Below are 24,894 nucleotides of genomic sequence, written 5' to 3' on the forward strand. Positions count from 1 at the left end.
CTGAAGAGTCTGAGTTAGGTGATGTGGAATGGCTCTGCTCCTACATTGCCTTCATTAAAGTATCTAGCCTGTGGCACGGTTTCTCCTGATATTATTTCAGGACCAGGCAGATTAAAATTCTACCTCCTAAAACCTTTATGTTGGCAAATATTGTGAACTTTCTGCAACGGGAAAGACTTTCTGCCACCACTTGAGTAACCAAGTTAAAGGATATCCAATTAGTATAAGCAGGAAGGGCCTAAATGGCAGGAAAGGTAGAGCTATGAAAAGGCTGGAAGCAGTTTGAGAAAGAGAGAGCATTGCTTTGAGAAGGGGCATATTGCTTTTTTCAGAAAAGGAAGGGATCTAACATTTTAAAATTTAATGTTCCTTAGGCATGGAGGCAGCAAGAGCCTGTAGCTCACAGATAAGAAGGACAAAGAACTACCTGCTTGTTAAGGGCAGGTGACAATGTGAAATTTGGTGGGTAGACCTCATACCCTGAAATACCAAAAGACAGAAGTGACGAAAGGGGGCCTGAGTGTAAAATTTCCTAAGTAGCAGCCAGCTTACTGGGACCTGCTAATTCAAGGGTCCTAAAGAAATATTCTGTGGGTATTGCCAACAAACCCCCTCTTCACTCTGGATTAATTATTCCCTTTTCTTGAAGATGGAAAAATCTCGTAAGTAGAACTACTACCCCATTATGCTCAACAAACAGCATGGGTGCTCCCTGTTCAAATCTACTAAGTATCAGTGGTAACTGGATGGATCCACCAGTGTGCCAAGGGTGAAAACAAAAGCAGTAGAAATGGGCTGTGCATCCATGCTGCAGGAGCAGGGAACAGCATGGAGCTGACTCTGGGTCAGTACATGTGTGAGAGCAGGGGCAGGTTTGCTGCTGCCTGATTGATGGCTCTGACTGCACAGCCTGACCTCTCTGCCACCTCCAAACTCATGTCTCAGGAGAGAACAGGCTGCAGAGAGGAAAGACCTTGTTCCCTGTTAAATTGATACTCACTTGCTCATCATTGTCACTTGTCTCAGTTTTGTGGGAATACAAGGGAAGGGAGCAGGGTGGTTTCCTCCGAGTTGGCTTATGTGGTGGTACCTAAGAGAAGAAAACAACCAACTCAGCAGCAGGGAAATCAGGTTTCTTAAAAAGGAAGTGAAATTCAAGCACCAAAGGGCATGCTGTGTGAGTGACCTGCTCATGAGGCAGGGCTCAGCCTGCCCAAATGAGTCATCCAAAGGCAGCAAAAGATGGTATTAGCACATGGCTGTGCTTGAGGCATGTAGAGCCCAGTTCTAGTGCTGGAAGAGTAGTTTTTATCTTTTTCTTTGTGCAACACACACTCTTCTAAGCTGTGGAGGGTGGAGAAGCCTTCCCAGAAACTTTTTCTGCAAAGCGTCCTCCTGGAAACCCCCTCACACAGGAGAGATTGTTACTGTTCTTTCCTGTCATTACCAGGACTTCCTCTCAATGAGTCTCAGCTGCCTAGTTCAAGATTTCCAACTTTATGTCTGATATATTTTTGGGGCAAAAACAAGAATTCTGACTCGTTAGAATTTCAGCTCCATTCATTTCTCTTGAATGACATAAAGCACTGCACAGGGACAAGGCCTCAGCTGCAACCTTAAATTTGACTAAGAAACAAATTCTCCAGAGAGGAAGGAACAAGGCAACTTAATGGCAGGGACACTGATTCCTTCTGAATGTCCTTGGGCTCTCAGAACTAAGAGAGAGCTCCCTAGGAAGGAGGGATGCATAGCACATAACTATTGCTCTGGTCTTGCAGCCAAGCTGTCTCTATTTTTATGCCATGTTTGTAGTCTCCTGCCAAGCTGTTAACACACTTTTCATGTGTTAAAAATAATAATCCAAAATAACTGGCTAATATCTGTAATCTTGGATAATATGCACAATAAATAAATAAAATAAATAATATATTTGCATAATTTTGTTACCTTCTCGCAGGCTGGCATGTGGGCATGGATTATGGCATCTTTGCCCTCCTCTCTACAGTTGGCTGTCTCGGAGGACCTGTGGACCTGATGTCACTTAAATTCTGGAGGTGCTGCACCCAGCCATGGCACTGCTGCATCTCTAAGCAGCCCAGGGCAGCCCTGCCCTAGTCCTTGTGTCATGCCAGGAAGCAATAATGTGTCTTGTGGAAACCCCACCATTCTGCAACCATGAAATGCTGCGCTGTGCCACAGTGGATGTGCCAGAGGTTCCCTGGTTGATAGGATTCCCCTATGCTGGCATGGGCCAAGCAAGGGTTAAAGAACATCCCTTAGGTCATTAATCTGAAGCCAGCTTGAGAGAGCTGGTGGGGAAGTGACAGATGGCTCAGAGAGAAAAGACAGGAAACTTTGTGCTCCCCTGTCTCTGGAGAAAATGAGTTTCTCTGCACTGTGAGGCTCCTCCACGCTGCCCTGGCTTGGGAGCAGCAGAGGTCTGCAGATAACACAGGAGAGGTCTGGGAACTTTCTGCCTTCTGAAGGGTGAGGGACTTAGTGCAATTAAATCCCATACCTTCAGAAGAGGAAATTACTGTAATGGGATGGACTGAGTGGTGTGCTGGTGACTGGAGGGAAAAAACCAGAGCTTGGGAAAAGACTGGCTATTCCCATCCTGGGAGTGCTAATCTCTGATAGATGATGGCATGCCAGCCCTGCAGGGCAGACGTCACCACTGCATCCAGCCAGAGACAGGAGGGGTGACAGGGAGGATACCCTTAGGCCAGGCTGGGATCCAGAGCTGAGGGGCAAAGGGAGCAGCTCAGTTTCAAAAGGTACCATTTTGAATTTTTGCTTCTAAAAGAAAAAGGCATAGTGATATAGGAGGCTCTCTGAAAATGTCCTCCTTTCATAAATAACCCTGACTATTCCTTTCTTCCTAAGAGAGGTATTCTAGTGTTTTGCTTAGCTGGAGAAAGTCAGCATGTGAGGCAGTGCTTGGCATAGTGAGACTTCATTAAAATAGAATTCAGCATGATAGAGATAGGCACAGAGTCTGAAATATCATTGGGAAGAGGCAGTGAAGGTGAGTAAAGAGGCAGCTTTCTCTCAGTCCTACACAGAAGAAATAACCTGGAGGAAATTTCCTTTTGTGAACGAGGTGCTGATGACATGCCACTGGCTGCTACACTTCATCACCTGTTGTTTGTGTCTTTTCCCATCAATATTGGCTATTTCATTATTCACTGCTGCTGTCTGCCCACAAAAGGCAGCCCAAACAGGACATGCATGCACTGCTGTCTGCAGCTGTTGGGTAAATCTGTGCACCTTACCAAGCTCTGCAATGTCTTGGTTAGTGTCTCTCCCAAGACATGGCTCTAGCAAAACACTCATCCACCAACCAGCAATGCATGGAAGATACAGCCCCAGCTTGCATTGCACGAGGAGATGAATCCTTTGTGCAGATCCAAAGTCAAGGTGGATTCATGCTCAGATCACTGATGTTCCAGCAGGAAGAGACAAGTGATTAACTTCCCACTCATTTCCTGCTGGTGGCTGCAGAGCACCTTACCTCTTTTCCAGGGATACTGGCTGCTTGCTCTTTGAACTTCCCTGCTAGTTGAGCCACTGAGGGTGATGCTGACTTGTCCACCTCTGAGTTGGTCTCTGCTGGCCTGTTCTGGAACAAGAAGTTGTGAGTGAAGGTTGGGAAAAGCAAGCCTGTGTATGTGTTACAAAGTTCAAAAGTAAGCAAGGACTTGAAGCAGAGTTTCTCACATCTGGCATCAATCAGCCAGCCTGAGAGCAAGAGTTTTTGGAAGATGGGATTTAGCAGCATTTTCAAATATCCCAGAAAAACAGGAATTCATGCAGAGCCTTTCAGCTCCAGCTGAAAAGCCTACACTCAGTACTTTTCAATGGAAGCAAACCAGGTGTCTCAGGCCAAGTGTCTGCTCCTTTTATCCTTGCAGTGAGCAGATGGAGCAGGCAGTAATGTACATCCCTATACACATCCTCAGCCCTCTCATACCCTTGTTACTGCCCTGGTCACCATCAGCCTTGCTTTTCCTGTGGTTCTGCTGGGAGAAGCCATTCCCAGTCCTCACAGCAAGCCAACATCTGCTTGGAGATGTGTCCCTTGCTGCTCTGCTTTTTTCTCAGTGAAATACTGAGGTGGGTGAGGGGGAAGGAGGAAATACCATGGTTGAGAGAAGCCTCCCCTCCCCTGGGTCAACAGCAAGCTGAGAAGCAGAAGGCCTGTGCTGGAGTCTGGATGATGCAGCTCTTCCCACACCACACTGCCCTGGTGTCATCCCACATTCACCTTGTTTTCTTTGCTATGTGTCTATTGAGCAGTGTGAATAGAAAGCCTTGAAATCAAAGATGTTAAAGGAAACCTTTGTTCTTCATCTCTAGTATCTGATGCTGGGGAAACCAAACCAGAGGAACTGAGAATAACTAACCAACAATTGTTATTCCAACCAGGAATAACAAGCCTGATTCTGTTAGAGGTGGAGAGCTCAGAACAAGAAACCAGGCTGCAAACCATCAGTAAGGAACCTCACACCTCCCAGCTCCCTGTACCACCACCATGAACCCATGACTAGCACCACATTTCTCACCCCACCGCCTCAGTGTCCTTTCTGTTTCTCAGTTTTTGTTTGCATCATGGAGAAAAGCCTTTCCCTTTCTCAGAGAGCTGTAAATAAATACTCCCAATAAATGTTATCTTCTTTTTCCTAGGCCCACAATCCCCTGTAGGTGTCTGCCATTCCCTGTAAAATTTCCCATACACTTTGGAATAGCTTTCCTGAATCCAAGGAAGTCATATCAAGCTGTCTCATCCCAGTGACCTTCACACACCTTCCCCTCATCTTTTCACCTTTCACTGGAGTAATTACAGGCAGGGAAAGTGGCAGATAATGGAATGGAAGAAAGAGTGAGGTAAGCAGATCAGCAGGGCAACCTTCTGCACATGAAGAATGATGGCTGGGCTAAGTGGGGAGGGACACCAGTTCCAAGGTGCAGGTTATGTCTCCCTGCTGTGAAGGGAGGGCAGGCTGGAAAGAGGAAGGAGTAAAGAATGAACCTGGAGAATGCAAGATGGCCTGGGAGACTTGGCTCCTCATATCAGCTCCCAGGATACCTGGGCATGGCAGAATGGACACCTGAAGTAAGGACTCAGTTGAAACCGAGCAGCTGCAAGTGCTCTGTCTGTGGCAGAAAGGCTGCCTCCCTCGTAATCCATTTTATCTCCAAGAGCTTCTTTCACAGCCCTTTGCCTTTTCCCAGAAAAGACACTGAACTTCCTCTTGGCTTCTCTGACCTCTTGTTTTCGGGGTGAATTTTTCCTTTCTTTCTCTTTCTTTTCACTTCAGTCTGCAAACACAGCTGCCTTTCTTTGATCAGAGCTGGGAGGCCAGCAGGGTTCCATGGGTGTCTTGTGCTGGCGGCTCCTGCGGGCGCGGGGCGCGGGGCCGGGGCGCAGGAAGCTCTGAACATGCCATTCTAAGATTAGCACCAGTAGCCCACGGGGCTGTGTCCTCCAGAAACTGCCAGCTGCAGACTCTCCCATTACAGAAAATAAAGAACAGGAAAGGATCCTTACTCAGATCCCTTCTGGCAGTTGCACTGCTGCGCTGTACTGCTGTTTTCTACAACTTTTTTTCTGCCCCAGGTGATGTGCCAGGCTTTGTGTCTTCTGGTCAAAGGAAGGTGTTGTATTTGGGTACAAAAAGTTCCCTTCCTTGCACTGCAAGGGGAACATAATTCCTCTGAGTTCCAGGAGCTGGGCTGGCAGTCTCCCTCTCCTCCTTCCCACCACTTTGAGGAAGATGGGAAGCCTCATTTTATCACTTTCAACCCAGAGCCCTCAGCCCTCAGCCTCTTCCACACCTAAGACTAAGACATCTGTTTCTCTCACCCCAGAGCTCAGTGCTGGCTCTCTCCTGCCCCACAATATTAATTATGCAATCTTTCCCATTCCTGGTCATGCTGCCCACCTTGGTGAAATAACCCACCACTACTTTTCTAAATGGTTATGAGAAGTAGCTCTGTTCCTTTTCTCTCTCTCTCTCTCTTTTTCTATAACAGTGAAATTATTCAGACATGATTTTTGTGCTTTTTGCAATCAACTGCTGATTCTTTTCCTTTTCAGAAGAAAAGCATGGTCAGCCTGCATGGGCTAAAACCACTGAGCTAAGGTTAAAGGCTTAGTCCATCAGTAATTTGGTGACTGATATTCTGAGATTTTTTGCTGTTCCATAAAAATAAGCATTGTATGTTCTGAAAAATGTCAGACAGAGCTGTAAATGGGAATTTAATTATACCATTAATGTAAGCATGGCACTGTCTGCAAAAAAAGGAAGTGCAACTACCAAGTTCTCTGTAAGGAGTTTGTTTCACTTTTCTATTCCAAATAAATTTATAAAATTGAGTAAATTTGAAAACGATTTTCAAAACCATGTTTCTTCATCTGCTTTTAAAACTGAGCCTAGTCCCTGTTAGCACTGGGGAAGAAAGTTCTGCATTTATCTGCATCTGAGGTACAAATGTGCCAGTTTGAGCCCCCCAAACCTCTCATTCCTTATGCATCAGAGTCCTTGCCTCTATTGTGAGAGCAGAACTGCCCACCAACCCCTGGCTCTGCAGATTGTGTGAAGGGAGGCCACTGTTTTTAGCACAGATCCTGCTCCTCTCACAGGCTGCCTGTGGGTCCACTGGATCTCCACAGGAATGACCTGCTCCACGAGGTCCCCACAGAAATGTCCCATCAGGTACCTGGTTTGAAAAGAGGAAAGTTCTACTGGCTGTCATTCAGTGCAGAGTATGGCTAAACACCAGCTGAGTAACAGCAGAGATCCACACTTCCCTAATCTCCCTTCCCTCCCCTACGAATCCTCTGACTCATCTGCTTTTGCAGGTAGGACATTTTGGCCAGATGGATCACCTTTTATCTGAGAAACCCCACAGCACCTTGCAAGGCTGGAGTATTCAGCAGCTATGAAATCAGTGATGGTTACACAAATTTTGGTACTGGTCCTGTGCAACTATCAGCCCAATTCTCATGCAGCTGCATCTACACATGGTCTTCAAGTTTTGAAAATATCCTGTTTTCAAAAATGCTTCACAGGAATGATTCCATGCAGCCTGTTCTCACACCAGCCCATCATGCCAGATCCTGTGCTCACACAAGTGCTGCAAAGCTCCCCTGTGACTCTCATGGGGATCTTTTCATTGCTGCACACACAATCTACCTCAGCAACAGCAAATAAGGCAAAAATAATTTTAAACACAGTGTCTCGGAGGCAGATACAATAAGGTATCCAAGACTCAGGGCCAGTGTCTTGATTACAGATTCAGAAAGGGTGATATTCAGCACCCAGTGCTGCACCATGAGAAGGGAGTTGTCAGTATGCTAGAGGAAAACAAGAAGGTGTCAGTTTTTGGGGCACAGTTTCATAAGCCCTGGGCTTCAGACAGCTTATGTTTCCAACCACTCATTCTCCCCTGACCTTTCCTTTCCCCCTTCCCCCCTCCCCTGCACCTGTGTGAGTTTGTGGGGCTGTGCTGTAAACTGGATCACTGAAATGATCTGGGCCTAAAATACACCCCTTAACTCTTTACAGGGTTATTTTTAACCCGGATCATTTCAGCCTTGCAGTTCACAGCATGGCCCACCACGTGCTTGCCCTGCTGTAGTGGAAAGGGAGGGAGAGGTGACAGGGGCAGCCTAAAGCACAGAGGAGAGGGCTGGAGCTTTAACTGCTCCAGCCAGAGCCTGAGGAAATTACATCCCTCTGTGTCCTCCTGTTCTGATAAGACAGAAAAATCCTATTTTTGCATGCCTGCTGGTAGAGGCTGGGCTGGTCTGTAGTGAAACTGGTGTTTCACCCTGCAGTCTGTTGCCACCCACCCAAGGTGCAGCCAAGTCTAGGCCATGACCTGTGAGCCACCACAGGGAGCACATCACTGGTAAGAAATTGCCATTAAGCACCCACAAAACACCCATAGATACCGTGTCAGCCATCCCCAGCAGCCTCTGCTTCAAATAACAGCAGCCACAAAGTGTAAGCACGTTCTCTTTGCTGCATGGCAGAGGCCAAGCTCTACACCTGTAGCACCTGCTCAGCTAAGGAAGGGAAGGGGGATGCATCTGTGGACAGGAAACTCCTGAAGTCAAAATAAACCATCACCACACTCTGCCTGGAGGCCAGCAACTGGGAAGCAGTGCTGTGGTTTGGCTGGGATTAAAGCATCAATCCCGACCAAGGCTGGATTTCAGGAGGGAACAGAGCCTCTTGCAGACCCTCGCTTCCCTGCCTGGCTCAGCTCTCCCAAGGCAAAGCATTCTGCACAAAACCTTCCCAGGACTGACCCTTCTCGTTTTTCAGTGAGGTAGCTGCAGGACTCGAGGAGCCAGCGAGCCACAGCCCTTGTCTGCACAGGAAAGCCTACACCAAACTGAGCTAGCTCTCTCAGCTTGCAGGGCAAAACACAGCCTTAATCTGATCGAGGTGCTGCTTTTCTGCCTAACTGAACTCATTTGCAATCAGCCTGGCTGAAAGGAGCTGTTCTCAAGCTCACAAGTACCTGATTCTGACACAGAAAGCAGCATTTTGGGAATGACACCGTAAGCTGCATCAGGGAATACGGCTCCTTTCAGGGCTCCCCAGGGGTTGGAGGGGGTGAATGTCTCCTACTCCTGCAGTGAGGTGCTGCCTTGTCCCCAAAAATGTTCCCCTGCAGGGCTGGGGTTTGATGGACAGGAGATGTCCTGCACATCTCAGACCAAGCAATGGAGAAGTGATGACAGCACAGCTCCAATTTGGGGTGATGATTTCCATCCTCAAGAGGCAATCTCTTCTCCCTGACCCATCTTTTCTTCAACCACAGAGGCCAGCTGGAGGCAAAAGGTCACTGAGTAGTCACACAGGGCAGGATCTAAGGTACGCTTCCTGTTTATCTGCAGAGGACATGAACTTATGCTCTGGAAAATGCACCACAAATGCATCTCAGTTATTTTGGCTCTCGCATTTTTTAAGTGCAGATAAGATTAGATGGGCAGCTCATAAGGAACTCCTCTTTAAATCAACTAAAAAAGCTCAAGAGTAGTTTTTAATTAGGATTGGACCCATGCTACTGAATGGAAAAACCTCTGTAATTTGTAGTTTCATTCAAAGTAATTTCTCTGTCTCTGACATTTAGATGAATCCCACCTTGCACCCTCTTGCCAACATAACCTGAACTGATTTATCTGTACCCCTGTGAGTACATCAGTGGCATCAGGATCATACTGAAAGGGGAACATTGTTTGGACTGGGAAGGGAGGGGCGAATAAGCAGGGTATGTTCAAAACACAAACTCCCCCAAAAGAGCAAGCTGAAAGACGAGAGGGTGGGAAAACACCTGAATCACAGCACGGGGAATCAGGCAGCACAAAGCAGGAGGGGCTGCTACCCACAAGCTGAGCCTCCCTGTTCTCTGTGACCCACAAAAGCACAAACACAGGCTGAACACAGATTGCCCAGGAAGTAGGTGGGCTCACCCTGGCCTTGGCCCATGTTCCACATCCCTAGAAGGAAATCTCACGATGCTTGTTCCGACTGGAGCTCAGCACCACGCTGGGCCCCTGGCTCAAGAAGCAACACATCCCAAGATGCAAGCCCTGAATAAACAAAACTCTTCTTGCCACTCTGACCCCTCTTCAGCCCAGCAAAGCATCCTTCTTTGCATCTCTCTCTTTACTGTTCTTCACAAATCATTCTCACTGGAGACCTTCCAGCTCTCTGTTTCAGGAGGGATTTGTGTGATTTATTTACTCACTTGGCGTCTGATCTGGCAAGGAAGCTGCTCCTTGTCTCATTGTAGTAAATTTTAATTATTGGCAGAAGCCCCAGCTGGAAGTGGCTGCAGCTGTGGCCCTGTAATACCTCCTAGCCAGTCCTGTCCATCATTGTGCCAGTGTAGCCTGTAGCACCTTGGGAAGCAAGGCCAAGGCTCCTACCTGCCTTTCCTACCATTTACTGTACAGCAGGGGTGATACTTACTGTGCTGTGCTCCACCAGAGGAAAAGCTACGCTGTGAGCCACCTCTACACCTTCCTCTGGTGGGGCTAGGCTAGCCCTGAGAACTTTGTGAGCATTTAGAGCACTACCACAGTTACTTTCCAGGACATTCCAAGAATATCTTGCAGGTCTTTCAAATGTATCCTAAACTCTACCAAAAAATAATACTTTTCTACTTTTATCTTACTGCAATATTTTCTTTGATCAACCTTTACCAGATGCTAAACACCTCCATTTCACAATCCCAATGAGAATTTTGTGAGCTTTATGAATGGCAGCATGCAGAGTCCTCATCCTTTTCCCCCAAGCTGCATCAGATGGCTGAGCAAAAAGGAATAACTGGTCTCAGTGTGCCATGGGCCCCTTACTGCTAAAATGCATCATAGAAGGCTGAGCAAAGAAAGTAAGATTTCCACTTCAAAGATACAAGAATAATTCAGGAACTGATACCTGGCCATAAAATCTGCTTATGAAAGAGTGTAAGGGTTTGTTGAGGAGTAAAATGATGACCCCAGCACGCTCTGCAGAATCCTTGGCTCCTGTTTGCCAGGACTGGCATTTTGAAGGTTGTGCAAACAGGTTTCTGGTTTGACTTGCAACAAAAGGAGTTAATGTCTCATACAAGAGTGTACACAACTGTGCAGAACCACTGCACATCCAAGATAAAGCTTCATCTACATTGTGAAGCCTCAGCCAGGGCAGAGGAAGCCTCCACATCTGGTTGATGTCACACGCAACAGATTCATTCTCGCAGCTTTGGGGAAAGCAATCTGTGAATTATATTGTGAACGCTGGAGTTTGGGCTCCAGATTTCTGAATACTCTGCAAAGACAACAGGACCTCAGATTAGGTCTGGGACCAGTCTGAGCTCCTGGCCCCAAAGATGGGGTTTAGACTCCTCTGACCCAGCCACACATCTCTTCTGTACATATCTCTACATAGCTGGAGATTGTGGTTTCCTGAGACAAAGGACTGCTCATTAATTGAGAAATGCCAACAAAGTAAAGAAATATTGGACATGGAAGTTTTGGAGGCAGTCAGGAGGAGGTAAGGAGTCCTGCTTACATGTGCTGCCTTCAAGGCAGTCAGTGTTGTTAGAAGGCAGAGATCCCTAGCAGCTCTCCTCAGTTCCCTCTGAAAACAACACCTCTCACAGCAGCCCTAACAAAGATTCAACTGAAACTCCTGAAATGCAAATGGCAAGAAAACACATCAGGTCTTCTCTTGAACTCTTTCTTTTTGAAGTATTTTCAGTGGAGAGCAAGTTTCTTGCCTGAGGGTAAATCACTGCTGGCCTTTCTCTCAGAGTCTATTAAGTTAGCCACAAGAACAACACAGAAGTATGACATTCCTTCTCAGAGTGGCACCCAGGTCAACCTTATCCCACCACAGATAAGTGAATATAGGATGAGTGTGTGCCTGGCCTCAACTGCAAGGCTATTGCACAGCTATAATGAGGGTGATAACGAGGAAGGAGCTCTGACTATAACCCAGGGCAGAATAGTATGAGGAATGTGGACTACAAGGGATTGTTTGTTTTTAAGAGAAAGGGCAGAAAAATTCCACTTTACGTAAAATATGTAAAAATATGTAACACTTCCCTGAGTTTGGAAAGAGTTTGCTTTAGGGCAACATTCTTCTCAAGACTCGCAGTGATCTGGTCTTGATTTTCTCATTCTGAGAATTCCCTTGTGAAGTGCTGCCATCTTGGCACTCAGGGTCAAGCACTGCCCAAAGGGTAACGTGAGGCTATTCCAGCTCAGCAGCTTTCATCCAGAAGACTACAAGAAAATCTCTCAAGTGCCTCACCTGAAAACTACACAGGGTTGGATCTGCCAAATTTAAAAGCTAACCAAAGCAAGATTTGGGAATTGGGTAGAAGTTGATAAGTAGCCCGAAAGTAAAGTAGTAAAGGGACAAATGTTTCTCAAAGGAAGAAGCACTGTGTTGAACTCATCCACTACACGGTAAATAAATGGTTTGTGTACTCCCAGCCTTGCCTACTAAAAGTAGAGGGGAAACTCCTGATGGCTTTCCATCCTTTAGTGGTTTGAGGTACCCAGGTCTATTTGTCCCTATGAGGTAGCAAGAGCCCAAGTGTGCTGGGCCATGGGGACCACTGGGTGGTGGCTGGAGTGAGATGCTGTGGTGTCAGCAGAGCCAGGCAGTGCCAGGCAGGAGGAGACAGGCAGAGGAGAGCAGCCAGTGCCAGACACACAGCAGAGGAGCTGTGTCCCTCACAACAGAATTAGAGGAAACATCTGTAGACATCAGGAAATTTGATGAGGTGAATAAACTATCTACCTTCTGTTTCAGAGAGGGACTACAATGAAAATAAAACAAGATAATCATTATTTTAAGCAAGTTGTTCTTTTCTTTGTGCCATGGTAGGTATGTAGCTCTCAGGAGTGCCTGGCCTGTGCTTGCCAAGCTCTGTCTGGAGAGATTACCAAAGCAGAAAGAGTCACTGTGAAAGGCACAAATGAGATCTTGAGTCTCCCTTTTGGCAATGAGAACATTTGGCAATTGCCTGGTGACTGTATGCTCCCAACACTGCATGGGTTGATCAACCTCAGCAGCATTTCCTCAAAGCACTGTCAGGAGCATGTGCTGAGAGGGCAATGTATGGGCTTGTGCACTTTAATGCCTGTACAGCTACTGCTGCATACCCCCCAGAACTGGTCCTGAGGCAAGCTAGGGTTTCAGGAGAGCATTCAGGTGTCAGGCTGTCAGGAGAGCACTCAGGTGACCAGGCAGGTATGTGAGGTCTCCTTTGGCCCAGCAAAACTTGAATTCTTTGCTACATGTTGGAATGGCTTCAACAAGCAGGCTGGTAAGTGCTTGCCCTAAACCCTGGATTAAAACCCATCCCTTCCTGGGCAGACCAAAGGGTTTGAAGCCCACCCTCTCAGAGAACAGAACAGAGCCCAGGCTTCCTGAGCAAGTGTCTTATTGCTCTTTGCAAAGGCTGCCAAGAGTGGTTTGATCCAGCACCACCATTACCAAAAGAGGCAGTGAACTGCAGCACCTGGTCCCTAGCGGGCAGGGTGCCTGTGCAGGGGCAGCATGTGTGAAACCTCAGCTGTACTCTGCAGAGACACAGGCAGCTCTTGGCTCTGTTGTGTCCTGAGCAGGAAAAGGCATCTGGCTGTTCAGCCACGACTCTCTGTGCAGGGGACGGCAAAACAGTTAAAATCAATAATTTAAATAAATTATTTTGTGTGCATTCATAGTGGTTTGGGAATCCGCGACTGAGGTGACCACAGAAACCTCCAGCAAAACATGGGTGTCACTGTTTCCTTTTCTGAAAAAAGTGCTTTTTGTGAGATGCCTGATCCTGTTTGCCATGCTCAGAGTATTCTAATGGGAAAAGGAGTGCTGGGAAGAGATGAGGATGTGGGACATGGGGAATGTAACAGGGACCCAAGGACAGGTCAAGCAGGGCAAATCCAGGCTTGTGCAGAAGCAGCATCCCAGGCACTGGTTAAATTTTAATATAGAGCAGGCAGGTGCCCAGTGAACTGAAGGAACCTCCAGGGTCAGGGAGTGACTGCAGGATATGAATTGCAGCCTTTCCATTCTGCATTAGTCCTGTAGTGGATCTATGACACGGTAATTCCCCTCACCTACTCAAAAATCCAGGAGAGAATTTTAGTGCAACAGCTAAAATGAGATTTGGTCCCAGAAGCCAGAATGCACAAGAGGAAAGACACAGAAGGTACTCAAGAAAGGACAAGGTGACTCCTATTGCAGGGAGAAGACAGGGGGTTGGGATGGGAGGTAGGAAGGTGAAATAAAAGGCTGTTAAGTACTAGTGAGACCTGAGGGGGAGAGGCTGTGGGACACACAGTAAAAAAGATCATGATCATCAGGATTATTTGGTTTGTAAGATACATAACAACATTTGCCTGCAGACAGTCACAAGGAAAAAACAGGAGGGCTAAGCAGAGAGGCAAAAATCTACATTGCCAGCCAGGCCAGCTGCTTACAGACAAGGTGGCCAGGGTGTCCAAGAGAGCAGGGAAAACACAGAAGCTTCATTAAGGAGTCCAATGAATTCAAGGAGAAACGGCCTCCGCCTTTCCTGTCGCAGGGCCCTGCGTCTGCAATTGCCTCACAACAAGCCCAGCACAGCTGCTTGCAGTCAGGCCGAGCAGCCAACATGGAAATCATTCCAGGCAGCAGGAAAAGGATTGTGGATAAAGCTGATATGTGGCTGGATGTGGTCATACCCAGCCACACAAGTGGAAAAAGAGGGAAAAGCAGAGAGGCTGTGCCCACACAGGGAGCATGGCAGCCTTTCCCTGGAGAGGCTCCATGCGAGGGGGGTTCTCCTGCCATCTGAAGTAGCACAACTTCAGAAATGCACCCATACTGGGTTTTGAGCCCAGACACACCACACAGGGTTCTCCCTTTGACTCTCTGGGGTGCACTCTGTTGTCTCTGTTCAGAGGCTGAGGTATTTAAGATGATACAGCTTCAAGAAATAAAAAGAAGTACTGAACTATTGAAAAGCTGGTAGTTTACCGTGTGGCTTCTGTAGGTGGAAATGTTTTGCAAACCATCTGACTACAGCTCTACCACTGCAAAATGGAGCTCAGCCATCAGCAACCTTAAGCACTGAGACACAAAAAACAAATAGCTGAACACAGATCTCTACAACTACTAAGTCTGACTACACTAGGAGACTAAATTAATACACCTCTTCCCTTTATGAAGTCCTGGAAATTCAGTGTCTTGCTGTTTCCTTCGAGTTAATACACTTGTTTTAAAAACACTGGCTGTATTTATCTGGAACAAACAGTTTCTAAAAAAAGGTAGGTTTTTTTTTTTTCTCATGTGGCCTTAAAAGAATGGTGTTGATGCTGCAGAGCTCTTCCCTTGCTCCAAGTGAACACCAGGGACACATTTGAAGCAATTGTCCATCAAGTTTGCCGTATCTCTAGGTCTCTTGAGGGAAATAGCTTGTGCTGCTTAAATGGGAGTGCTATCAGTAAGCCAGAACCTTGCAGCAGATACACTGAGCATTCCTATTATTTGAGGTTATGAAAATTCAGATTGGGATGCTGAAAATAAAGTCCCTTACTCTGGAATGGCCTGTCAAATACAGCCCTCAGCTCCTCACTTAAAGAAGGTCACAATGAAGGAGGCCAGTGGGAATATAACAAGAGGAAATGGCCTCAAGTTGCCCCCCAGGAGAGGTTTAGATAGGATGTTAGGGAAAATTTCTTCACTGAAAGGGTTGTTCAAGCAGTGGAACAGGTTCCCAGGGAAGTGATGGAGCCACTATCCCTAAGGACATATATATGTAGCACTTAGGGGTTTGTTTTAGTGGTGGGCTTTGCAGGGCTGGGTTAATGGCTGGACTTGATGATCTTAAGGTCTTTTCCAATCTAGATGATTCTGTGATTAACTTGGCAGCAGGATTTCATCTGGGAGCTAATGCACCACTTTCTTAAGAAATTGAAGATCCCCACTCTCCTTCAAGCAGCATTACTTTTCATTTCTCCAAAATTAAATTAGGTGAACACCTACACAGTTTTCAGCTTAGTTCAGGAAGACATCTGGGTTTTCTGGTATGTCAGGCAGGATATGGATATAAAGTCCTGTCATGAATTCCTTCTCTCCATCTGATGGGAGCCCTGTAGCAATAAATACTGTCTGAAAGCTTGGTGATACAACAGACATGAGCTGTAGCAGATATCTAAACTGCAGATAATATGCTTGAAGGTGGGGAATGGGTTATTTCTCAGAAATCATCCATTGAATAAATAAGTTGATGAGGTTGTGTTGTTTTAAGAATCCACAGACACTCCCAATGTGGAATTGCTCCGCTGGAGCCAAGGGCTGATCTGTACCCTGGCAGGGTGATGCTGATGTCCTGATTTACAGCTGACAACAGCTGTTAGCAAGATGTTGCTCTGGCTGGCCTGGAGAGCATTGCTTCCCGTGTGTCTTCAGCAGCTTGTCCAGGCAGCCTCTGGGATGTGTCCTGGAGACTTCCAAAGGCTGCTTCCAAAGGCTCCATGGCTGGAGGGGTGCGCTGGCAGCTCTGATGAAGAGCAGTGGTGGCCACTGTGAGATGTAGCTGCTTTCCTGGTGAGCTGCCTCCACCAGCTGCTTGTACAGAGCTCTGCTCCTGGCCAGGGCTTCCCTCAGGATCCTTCTCAGCTTCCCAGTGTTTCCCTTCCAGACATCTGTTTTTCTTAATGGTCTGGGAACTGTACACAGCTTGTCAAGCTCCCCCAAATTAATTGGTGCCTCTCTGTGTGTACTTCCAGGCCTTCTTCTGGGGAGCTCTTGCTGCTCTAGGAGAGGAAAGGGTGAGCTAATGGAGGAGCAACCAGCAAAACCTCCCAGGACAGGAGACAGGAAATAGGGCAGTCTGTAGGGCAAGTGCTCTGCTCTCACGTGAGCAAGGAGTTTTAGACTAAGACACACAGTGGAGAGATGGCCAGGAAGGCTGGACTTGCATGTGTATTACTTCAGTGGGGAAAGAAAGGCATAAACCATGTTTATCCTATTGAACCTTGAAATAAATCATTGTTTTATGCCATCTCAGCCATGGTGCTCCTTTAAGTGACTCGCTGTAGCTTCAGACACGATGGGAGGCTACACCCTGCTCTCACCTGCAGACCCTTGGGAGACCCTTGGGCAACTGCTCTGTGAGAAATGGGCTGAGCCAATGGAACAGCCCCTGCAGCAGAAAAGGTCTCGACCCAATGGATCTTCTCTCTTGGCTGCCTCACAGGGGTTCAGGGAAAAAGCCCTGCTTTTAGCAGAGCCTGAAAAAAAAAGATGAATTTCAACACGAGGAGGCTCAGACGCAAGATGCTTCAGGTGGGATGAGGAAGGGATCGCTCTTGGCCTAATGAGTGCTTAAAGAAGATGAACTTCAAGCAAGTGCACATACAAAAGGCATAAATTATCTAACCTGAAGCTATTGAGAAGGTTAAATTAGAAACTGAAGTCACTGAACTGTCAAAGAAGGTGCACAGAGAATGCAAGATGCAGGGACAGTTCAAAATATTTCTGATAAATGCTGTAAGTAGACTGTGGTACCTCCCCATTTAAACTCAGAGACAGCCTAGTTAGAGCAGCACAGGGATTCAAACTCCTCTCAATTTATCAGGCTGGGAACAGAAAATCAGAAGGGTAAATGAGCCTGCCCAGAGCTTCCAACTACAGAGGCTTCCAGACTCATCAGTTAGGACTGTGCTATCTTTGTAACACATTGCTATGAAATTAGGTCTACACTGGATACAGGCAGGACAGAGAAGGAGGTTCATATTTATCTAAGCCAGGAATTTAGTCTAAAAAGGTACACAGATATGGAGTGGAGGAAAGTGATAGCAAGCACTCTGCTGGCAGCCAGCTTGAGGTGTGAATGCTGAGCTATAGCCACAGAGATGTTTTGTTAGCTGGACCCTGGAGGGCTCAGTGGCCCCAGTGGCACTGAGAACCTGGGTCTGCAAAGCTGCTTTCCCACCCTTTGGCTTCATCCAGAGTCTCCAGCCTGCAAGACTCCTGAAAACTGGGCCAAACACTGGGGAAGTGTACCCAGGCAGCTGTAATTTGCTGTTATGTTTAAAAATGCTTGAGTTTTCAGCCCAGTCTGGATTGGCCATAATGGTGCATTGGAAATTTAGTCTTTTCCACAGGTAAACAACTCATCTATATACCCTAAGGAAAATGCACACAAGCAACTCCCGAGCTGCAGCTTGGCCTTTGACATAGATTATTTTTGGTGATGTGAAGAAGATAATGATCTCTGAGTAAAACTGCTCATAAAAATTCTCCCATAAATGCTTTAACGGAGAAACCCAGTGTTCGTAAGAGCTTTGAAACACTCTACCCCTACTTCAGTGCTCCATTTCTTTTACCTGCTGGCTGATTGAACCCCATTTACATGTTCTTTCTCTCTGGCAAGAAGAGAAATTAAAGTTCCTTCACCCTCAGGCACAGTTTCCCCAGGTTCAAGCTGGGCCACCGGAACCAGGTGTCCAGGAAGTGTGCGCTCAGTGCCTGCACGACACTTGCTCACTGAGTGAATCAGCACTGGGAAGCTCTGGCCAGCAAGGCCCTGAATTCACAGATGTTGAGAAGAAAAATTAAATTCAGCTTTTGATCTCTGGAATCACTGGAATGATCCAGTGATTTTTCAGTCCCTTAGTTGACTATGTACAGGACAATGTACAACATGAGAATGAAGTCCTGATGTGAGTGGAAAAGGCAACTTTGCATTGAGCTGGGAGATGAAAGACACAGTGCTAGGATTGTTTCTCTTTTGTAGGAGTAACCAGTGTGTTCAGGAATCCATCCCTTTCCTTCCACTCCGTCCTCTTCACAGGCCCCTGCTGTCTGGAGGACCATGTGTGTTTGCACAGAGAGCCCCTCTGCCTCTAACTGGGAATGAACACCTTCAAACTGGGAATGCAAAGCCTGGGCTCTCACACAGGGACAGTGTCGACAACTCCATACACCTTGTAAAGACTAAATGGGAAACCAGATTAGACTGTGCACATTTCACAAGTTAAACATGCCCTCACTGCAAGGCCCAAGGGGTGAAATTCTGGGAAGACTGGCACACCAGCTCAAGTGTGTGTCTATGAAAACAGGGCATGTTTCATCTGAACTTACATCAGGAGGAACATGGCACTTTCAGCAGAAAGGGATTTCAAGATGATTGGCTTGAGTAAGCCATGACTGCTGTTGTAGTATGCAGTTTTGAAGGATAAAGAAACCCATTCTAAAAACAGGAAGAAAGAATAAAAATAAAATTGGCTTTGTGTTTTACACAGGCAATAAAATTACCATTCCCAGACTCTTGCAGATGTGATGCCAATTTATTTTGACCTGAACTTCCCACAGGCAGAAGTTTGCTGGGCTTGAACAATGCACTGCAGCAGGGAGGAATCATAAACACTTTTTGGGCCTGATGCTGAATAGCCACTGGTTTCTCCCAGCAGCCCACATGTGGTAGAACTGCAGAAGCAGCATGGTGCTGCCCCTCTGGTGGCCCTATCAGTACCACTAACCTGAATACAACTGAAGATTGCTTCTTATCTTTCTACCACTCAGTCCAGTCTATTTTTGAATCATTCATGGGAAAAAGATTTTCTACTACATTTGGTTTCCACTATGCTACTCCAAACCATGCCAGACCTCACTGTTAGAAATCTTTCCTGCTATTTGGTGAGATATAAATCTTTCCTTTAATTGGATCCCATTATTCCCAGGCATACTGTTTTTTCTCATGCACTAACACATTCTGTTTCCTCTGTGCTAACAGTTTTACAGTATTGTCCTCACTCTCCCTGCAAAACCCCACTGACTTGTTAAACTCCAAACTTCTGAGGCAGAATTCACTCTCCTTAGCATTTTTGTGCCTTTCTGTGCACAAGAAGTCACTGGTTTGGAACTTTTAGATATCCAGGCTTTCCAAACCACACATGTTAATTCTCTGTGCATTTGAGAAGCCTGGGATGAACAGGAGCTTTGTTGAAGCTAGCAGTGGTAAACCTTTGCAGATTAGCCACCAGTCATCCACACTGACCAAAACCCTGTGTGCATCTCATTTGAAAGGGTAAACAGGTGTATTTGCATATGCAAAAATAACAGCTCACAAGTTTTCTACCTGTTCTATAGGTGTGGGAACTTAGGGCAAACTACTACATGTAGGGTTTGAGCTCTTTTAAAATCTGGTGATGAATAATGAAGAAAAAGCCATGCATGTAAATATGCTGTAAATCTGGCAAGGGAAGTGTGGGTCTTTTTTTGCAGAAGACTTCCAGAAACACCTTCAGCAAGTGATATGCTTCAATCTGGCAAGAATTTGGTGCAGCCTCTTTTCCTGTCTTTCTGAAAAGTGGCACTAATGGGGCAGATAAGGCTTATCCTTACAGTACATTACCAGGACCCAGATACTGCTGGTAAGATATAAAGATACAAGTCAGATTTGATGTAAAGGCATTTCTGGCATGAGACTGCATAGCTGGATACATTGTGACCTGCACGAAGTGTGACTTAAAACCATGCCTAGGTGAGACTGTAGGAATGAAGTGAGTGCCCCGTGCCTCTGTCACAACGAGGTGTGAAGCAACTCTGCAGTGAGTGTGTAATAACAACTTCTCCTTACATAACAGCTCTGCTGTCTCTAGACCACATTCGGGGCCTGCTGCCCTGTCTGCAAAGCACCAAACAAGGTCCTCCAAAGAGGCTTCCTTGCTGCTGGGTTCAGCTGCCAGCTCAAATCCCAAATTCAGGCTGTAGAGCTGTTGTTTTAAGAAAAGGAGCCTCCACCTGTCTAAAACACCTCAGTTAGCAGTGGAAACAGAATGGAAAACCAACCCCAGTTTGTGTGGGCTGGTTCATTTCCATGATAAAAGCCAGCAAGTTTCCAAGCAGCATCTATTTATTGATAAAGCAGTGCTGATGTTTTCCCCTGTTGTTCAGATAAGCAGCTCCTGGGAATGTATGGGAAGGTATGCATGATATGCTGTCCAACTGCAAAGCATCCTGCCAATTAGGCTGTGGAGCACAGGACAGAAGGCGTTTCCCAAATGCTGTCACCATGGCTTGGGAAACTCAGACAACCAAACTGGGGAGTGGGGAGAGGTTCAGAAGAATTCTCCCTCTCTGGTGACACAGGAAAAGCCTTAATTCCATTTATTCTGGGGAGTCTGCTAGGGGGAAGAAAGGGCTGTAGCACAGCCCATGGGGTTTGGTTTTGTTGTTTCCTGTCCTTCAGGAGGGAGGCCTACAGTCACAGGGATGTGTAAGTCTGGCAAACCAGATCCTGTCCAGAACTCTTTCCTGCAGACATGCTATTTACTGTCAAGCAGTCCCAAATCTGCCCAGACCTGAGAGGTAGAATGGGGTCATATAACACCCAGTTTACTTAAATACTCTTCCCTTTATTTTCACAGACACACTGCGTGAATGTGTCATTTTGATGGATTTGGGAGGAAACACTGAAAACAAGTGTATTTGAGGTTGAACCATTCTGTTAAGCGAAAAGAAAAAAAAAAGAAGAGGGGAAAAAGAACACTTTAACTTTTAGAATAGAAGCCAATCATCAGAGCTTCCTGAGAAAGGGATATTGCTTCCTGGCAGAGCTAACCATGCCGTAATGCCTGTTTGCAATCTCGGCTCCACAGCTGCCAGGGTGGGCAGAGACCTCTCTCAGCCCAGCTCCCCTCCTGTCCTGCTGCTCTGAGGACCAGGATGGCCCTCACAGATTTCAGCCCCCTCATCTGCACAGTACCCATGCCTGCATCCCCTCCAGTTCAGTCCCCTTGGGTGACATCTCCTCAGTCCAGTTTTCCTAAGGACAGGGTGAGTGCTGCCCAGAAGGGTGAAGTGAGCAGACAACTGCCCCCAGCCCTGGAAAAGCTTTCCCTCTGCTGAGTCCGGGCACCAACAGGAAAAATGGAGATCTAGCAGGAGTAGTGCAGAAAAGAGACATGGCAATGGAGATGTCACAGAATTAAATGACACTTGTTTGCAGGCACAAAGAAGGGGAGAGCCTTCCCAAAATACACCTGGCTGCTGCACCTCTGCACCCCTGCAGCTTAGGGAACCCATGACACTGTAGGGAGCCACTCAAGTGAAATTCACTCTTGGATTGTTTCCCTTCGCTGTGCAAGTAAAGTTCAAGTGTCTCTATGCTCCCAAGCCCCTACAGAGAGGCTGGAAAGAGGAATTCCATGACTGCTGTGGAATATGGGCTGCAGAAAGCCACAAGCACTTTCAGTGGATGCCTTAACTCACAACATCTGCAGCAAGGTTTGGGAACCCACAAGCCATGGGAATTAGCTTGGGCCAAATCTGAAGATGCAAACTAACAAACCAACACAAAAATTTCTAATGCTTTCTGTACCCTAAGTGCAAAGAATGTTTCATGGCTGCTTTTCTTTACAAGTGGCTTAGCTTTCCCCAGTGCAGTTTTACACACTTTTGATATGAACTCATATTAATAATCTGTGGTATAAACTTCCTGATTTCTTTTCATCTGCCATAACACTGGAAAGAAAATTGATTGTCAAATCTATTTTGCATCAAGAAGACGGGCCAAAAAAGAACCCCAAACAACGAAACAAAACACTGAAGATCACAAAAATTACGTGAACTGCAAGGGCAGGGTTTTGCTGCTTTTTTCTCCCTCTTTAGGATCTTAAATAGTTTCAGTTGCTGCTTTCAATGTGGCACATTCCTGACAGCAGGATGGCTAAGACCATAGGTACTAGTCCCTAAGTAGCAGCAACTGAAACTAACCACTTTAAGAAAGAGATCCCAACTATCTTGCTTCTGTGAGTTGTTCAAAACTAGGGTCTTCCTGCCAGGGATGTGATGGAAATCAGCTGGCTAGGTCAGCCCTCTGCCCTTTTCCTCCTAATGCTGGTAATCCTCATGTGTCCCATTAGAGCAAAGAGCTTGCCAGTTATGCCAGCAGGAAAGCAGGGAGCAGCTCTGCCTGCCACTGATGAAGCAAACAGGGAAATGACAGGACCCCTCTCGTTCCTGCTGCACAGGATCATTAAACCTGGTTTTAAAGCAAAAAGTCTGCGGTGAGCCTCCTGTCCTGAGGGCCTGTGAAAAGCCCTCAGGAAGAAACAGAGAAGAGAATCAGCTGGTGAGAAATCAAGCTCTTGCTCTTGGCTCTATTTTCGTCTAATATCTTCTTAACTTTGGGACATCAAACACCATTTTGGAGGCTTGAGGCAGGACCAAGCACACTACTTATAAAATATCTTGGTCATTGAGATGTTTTAAAAATAAGAATGGATTCGGCAATCTACAGATGATAAAAACAAACCAGGTAGCACAAGGAAAAGACGGGAAATGAGATAAAAGGACAGAAGCAAGAGCGGGGAGCTCTTAGGTCAGATACTTCAGAGAAGCTTCCTGGCCATCTGACCTTCCACATGTGTCACATGTATCTCCAAAAAGGAAATGGCAGGTGTGTTCCTTTCTACTCAACAGTGACAACGGAAAATACTCGAGGGGCACAATCCTTTGTGTGTAGAGACAAGAGGGGGTGAGGGAGAGTGTCCTCAACATGCCAAAATACCTGTTTCAGCCCTAAATTATAACAAATTAGGAGCTCGATTCCCTGTCCCCGCTGAAACATTACAGGATAGTGAAAAAGAATAAAACAAGTGTTAACAGTGAGTGGTGACCTAGGCTCTGTCAAACCTGAAAAGGCTTGTAAAGCCCAACATTTGTCATGTCACGTAAATAGCCTGTGCTGAGCTGGTTCCACCACTGCTTGGTCCTTCTCCACCCCAAAATCTATTTAGATAATTCGGTTGAGGACATTTTTTGTAACAAACACACAAGAACAGGCCAAATCTTTAACCCTTGCCTGTGGGGCAGGTCAGCACAGATAACGAGGATGGTGATGTTAGCACCTGGGTGTTATCACAATTGCCCAGCTGAGTTATGCACTGGAATTCTTCAAAGAAAAACTGAAGTGGTGCTTGAAGCACACTGTTCCCTGGCTCTGCTGAGTGTCCTGCTACTGGGGCTGCATCCACACAGAAAAAGGCTTATCTGGGAAGATAATATAAAGTGTTTAGTAAGGTCTCTGTTTAGCAGAGAGAAATACCAAATGTCCTCTTTCATAATTTGAGGTTTTGCCAATGTTGTAATCACCTTTCTATTTCCTGTGCCCCTCCTAAAAATAAATATTCCTTTTCCCTTGCCACTTTAAAAAACTGAAAAGCTCACAAATCCAGCCTGACATGACCAAAGCAAACACCACCATTCCCATTTTCAATGAATGGGAGGGGAGGCAGAGGGAGGTGAGCTGCCTTGCCCAAGAGGGGGGAACACAGGAGAAGGCTTGAACATAAACCCCAGGGAAGCCAGACTCCTGTGCCCACCCTGAGACATGAGATCCAACTCTCCTGGAGCACAGGGTACACAGAGAAAAAGGAGACAGAAAACCCTCTGGAGGTGTGCTACTCATCTACCTCACTCAAGCACAGGCTCCCGGGTCCCCTTCCCTGACCCAAAATGTTCCACTGATAAGGAAAATGAGACCTCCCAATCCACATGGGAGAGGAGCCACACACAGCTGAGGGTGTGAATCACAAGTGCTGCTGCACGCATTGGGAAGGAACCAACCCCAAGAGCTTGGAAGGGTTGTTCTCTTATGTCCCCATTCTTAACGATTCCTTAAAACCTCCTTTTAAAATGATACCTTTTAAAATCTAACACTCTATTCACACCTCGGAGACCAGTAAGTAAATGGCAACTCTTTCTCGTTCCCCTTTCACAGAGGTAATTTCTTCCCAAACCATCCCCCTGCTTTCCAAATCTGGACTAAAACCTGCAGAAGAGTCTGAGGTGCACGACAGGAGTCGGGATGGGAAGAAAGAGACCTTTATCTGAACCCCAGCAAAAAGATATTTTGAAGCTGCCTTCAGGGAGAAATTGCTCTGCAAGGTGGAGCTAAAGCAGATCGCGGAGCCAGTCACAAGCTAGTGGAAATAAAAAAAGTTTTCTTTACCTCCATGTCCTGCAAGAAGAGAGGTGTCCTCGGGGCAATCTTTCTTCCCCACCCCTTTCCCTGTTATCTGCGGGAAAAGTTCAGGAGAGGCAGAGCAGAGCGTGGAGGGCTGGGAGATCCCAGCTGCTGCTCAGCCCGAGCTGACAGACGGAGCCCGGCCAGCGGCCCTGCACTGCGAACAAGGAAGAAGGGCGGGTGGGTGAGAGGAAGGGAGGGAGGGAGGGGAGAGGAGGGGGAGGCAAGGCAATCAGGGTTTAAATTTAGACACAAATCTAAACAGATACTGTCCTTCCCGGAGCGCCGGGCTCCTGAGACAACAAGCAACAAGCTCTGCCTCCGCGTCCAAACTGGGGGACACCGCATGTGCAT

The 24,894-nt window shown here is 46.7% G+C and overlaps 1 protein-coding gene across 2 annotated transcripts in view; it reads right to left on the bottom strand.

Annotated features, from left to right (window-relative positions):
- Positions 1-24,604, bottom strand: part of RCSD1 (RCSD domain containing 1) — a 30,049-nt gene extending 5,445 nt beyond the window's left edge. Inside the window, exons 1-3 of one of the 2 annotated variants that reach the window (XM_066568165.1) lie at positions 24,526-24,604; positions 3,515-3,622; positions 1,001-1,090 (exon numbers count right to left, since the gene is read on the bottom strand). In XM_066568165.1, coding sequence (XP_066424262.1) covers positions 1,001-1,090; positions 3,515-3,622; positions 24,526-24,531 — 204 coding nt within the window. In that variant the 5' untranslated portion in view covers positions 24,532-24,604. The remainder of the gene's footprint in view (positions 1-1,000; positions 1,091-3,514; positions 3,623-24,525) is intronic. The other variant, XM_066568174.1, reaches the window with a different exon arrangement.
- Positions 24,605-24,894: the final 290 nt, after the last annotated feature.

Source organism: Molothrus aeneus, chromosome 2, assembly GCF_037042795.1.
Source record: "Molothrus aeneus isolate 106 chromosome 2, BPBGC_Maene_1.0, whole genome shotgun sequence".
Classification (NCBI taxonomy): domain Eukaryota; kingdom Metazoa; phylum Chordata; class Aves; order Passeriformes; family Icteridae; genus Molothrus; species Molothrus aeneus.